Source organism: Rhinopithecus bieti, unplaced genomic scaffold (assembly GCF_001698545.2).
Source record: "Rhinopithecus bieti isolate Rb0 unplaced genomic scaffold, ASM169854v2 scaffold_55715, whole genome shotgun sequence".
Taxonomy (NCBI): Eukaryota; Metazoa; Chordata; class Mammalia; order Primates; family Cercopithecidae; genus Rhinopithecus; species Rhinopithecus bieti.
Genome location: NW_016822769.1, coordinates 1,043,870 through 1,046,339, shown reverse-complemented (window position 1 = coordinate 1,046,339; position 2,470 = coordinate 1,043,870). Strand labels below are relative to the sequence as shown.

At 42.1% G+C, this 2,470-nt stretch overlaps 1 protein-coding gene across 1 annotated transcript in view; it reads right to left on the bottom strand.

Annotated features, from left to right (window-relative positions):
* Positions 1-2,470, bottom strand: part of EIF3J (eukaryotic translation initiation factor 3 subunit J) — an 18,541-nt gene that overhangs the window by 2,125 nt on the left and 13,946 nt on the right. Inside the window, exons 6-7 of the mRNA XM_017861014.1 lie at positions 727-800; positions 1-29 (exon numbers count right to left, since the gene is read on the bottom strand). Coding sequence (XP_017716503.1) covers positions 1-29; positions 727-800 — 103 coding nt within the window. The remainder of the gene's footprint in view (positions 30-726; positions 801-2,470) is intronic.

Below are 2,470 nucleotides of genomic sequence, written 5' to 3'. Positions count from 1 at the left end.
CCTTTCTTCTTCTTTTTGGCTTTGCTTTGCTAAAGATGAAAGAGAGTTAATTCATGAAACTTTATGTGCTATGGGCATCTTACCTGGTATAGCAACCCTCATAGAAACACAAAAACCTTTAGTCCCAGACACACTAGTTCTGTAAGGGACAACCGAGCCTACATGTTTTTTGAACCTGAACAGGTCTCTAAAAAGTCTCCCAGAGTCAGTCTCTCCAAAACTTGATCTGGGTCCTTGTACCTGCTCTGGATACCTAGCCCACCAGAAGGGGTTATAAGTTATTGGTAGAAAGCCTCAACTTCACTGAAGCAAATTTAGAAAAGTGTGGATAAGTACCCCCCAATTTAAAATCACAAAGCTAACCTTTACTTGACATCTCTTACTTTTATAAATATTCTGCAAAGTGAGTATTATTGTCCCTATTTTAGAAGGGAGAAAACTGAAGCTTAGAAAAGCTGATTTACCTGTAACTATTAAGTGGCAGAGCCAGCATATGAACCCAGTCTATGATTTCAGCAATTTCTGTGAACTCAGAAAAGGGGAACATGTCTGGAAACAAAAGGACAGTAATAGCACCCATACTCCTGTTCTAGTCTAACTTAAATGGTATTAGTGAGTTGCTTGACTTTTAAGTAATTAGGACAGGCTCCTATTACATTTGTTGAATGTTAGACCTATAACCCCACTCTAATTTAATACACATTTCCCTACACAGCTTGCTCTTACCTTTTCTTGCTTCTGTTTTTCACTGCAAAGCACAGTCAGTGAATTGGTAATTTTTTTCAAGTCATCAATTTCCACTTTAAAAAAAAAAGGGCATACCATTAAACGTGAATTTTTAAGCATTTTGAAAAGTTAAAGCTAAATATATACATTCCACATATATCTATATATCCCAAAATGTACATTCCAAAAGTGTTATGAGAAGTCCAATTTATTCATTGTTAAACTTCAGTAACTTTGAAAGGACCATGAATTTCTTCTTTTTAAACATAAGGTGGCCGGGCACAGTGGCACATGCCTGTAATCCCAACACTCTGGGAGGCCTAGGTGGGTGGATCACTTAAGCCCAGGAATTTGAAACCAGCTTGGGCAACACAGCTAGACCCGGTCTCTTGAAAATAAAATTTATTTATAATGATGACCTGTAATCACCAACACACCACTGTTCAACCAAATAGAAACTGTCTTTTATAGCTCACAATGTTCCCTATTGTCCTTCCTTAGTCTAAACAAATGGGGGGGGATAACATGCCTTTCTATTAACATACCCCCAGTAATCAGTGAGAACAGACAAACATGGAATGACAATTACTATTATTTATATTATTTTTTATTTTTTGAGATGGAGTCTCACTCTGTTGCCCAGGCTGGAGTGCAGTGGCACCATCTCGGTTCACTGCAAGCTCTGCCTCCTGGGTTCATGCCATTCTCCTGCCTCAGCCTCCCAAGTAGTGGGGACTACAGGTGTCCGCCACCACACCCAGCTAATGTTTTGTATTTTTAGTAGAGATGGGGTTTCACTGTGTTAGCCAAGATGGTCTCGATCTCCTGACAGGTGATACCCCTGCCTCGGCCTCCCAAAGTGCTGGGATTACAGGCTTGAGCCACCACGCCCGGCCTATTTTATTTTTTTTGAGACGGAGTCTCGCTCTGTCACCAGGTTGGAGTACAGTGGTATGATCTCAGCTCACTGCAACCTCCACCTTCCAGATTCAAGTGATTGTCCTGCCTCAGCCTCCTGACTAGCTGGGATTACAGATGCGCACCACCACACCCAGCTAATTGTTGTCTTTTTTTTTTTTTTTAGAAGAGACTGGGTTTTACCATGTTAGCAAGGTTAGTTTGGCCTCAGCCTCCCAAAGTGCTGGGATTACAGGCATGAGCCACCGCACCCGGCCGGAATGACAATTCTTAAACCTACAATGACAACACCCTATCCCATGATGTCTCCATTTTCTTGCATGGGAATTAGAATGAGAACAGTGACCATCTCCATGTCCTACCAAGAAATGGTCCTGTTCAGTGGACAGCATCATCAGCCTTATAAAAATATGAAGCTGGAAAGAAACACCAGTTTTTAGCTACTAGAAAGTGTTCAGTTTTGGTAAGAGAACGCCTCCAAAAACCAGAAAAAAAATAGTACATGCAGAATAAAATATCAACTCTGGGCACATTACCAATCAAATGTAGAGCCCTCAGCGTAGTGATAATTTCTCAAAGAAAACCCAATCCATTGTGTAGGATTCCTCTTTCCCCATCTTAAAAACTGCAAATAGGGGCCAGGCGCGGTGGCTCAAGCCTGTAATCCCAGCACTTTGGGAGGCCGAGATGGGCGGATCACAAGGTCAGGAGATCGAGACCATCCTGGCTAACACGGTGAAACCCCGTCTCTACTAAAAAAATACAAAAAACTAGCCGGACGACATGGCGGGCGCCTGTAGTCCCAGCTACTTGGGAGGCTGAGGCA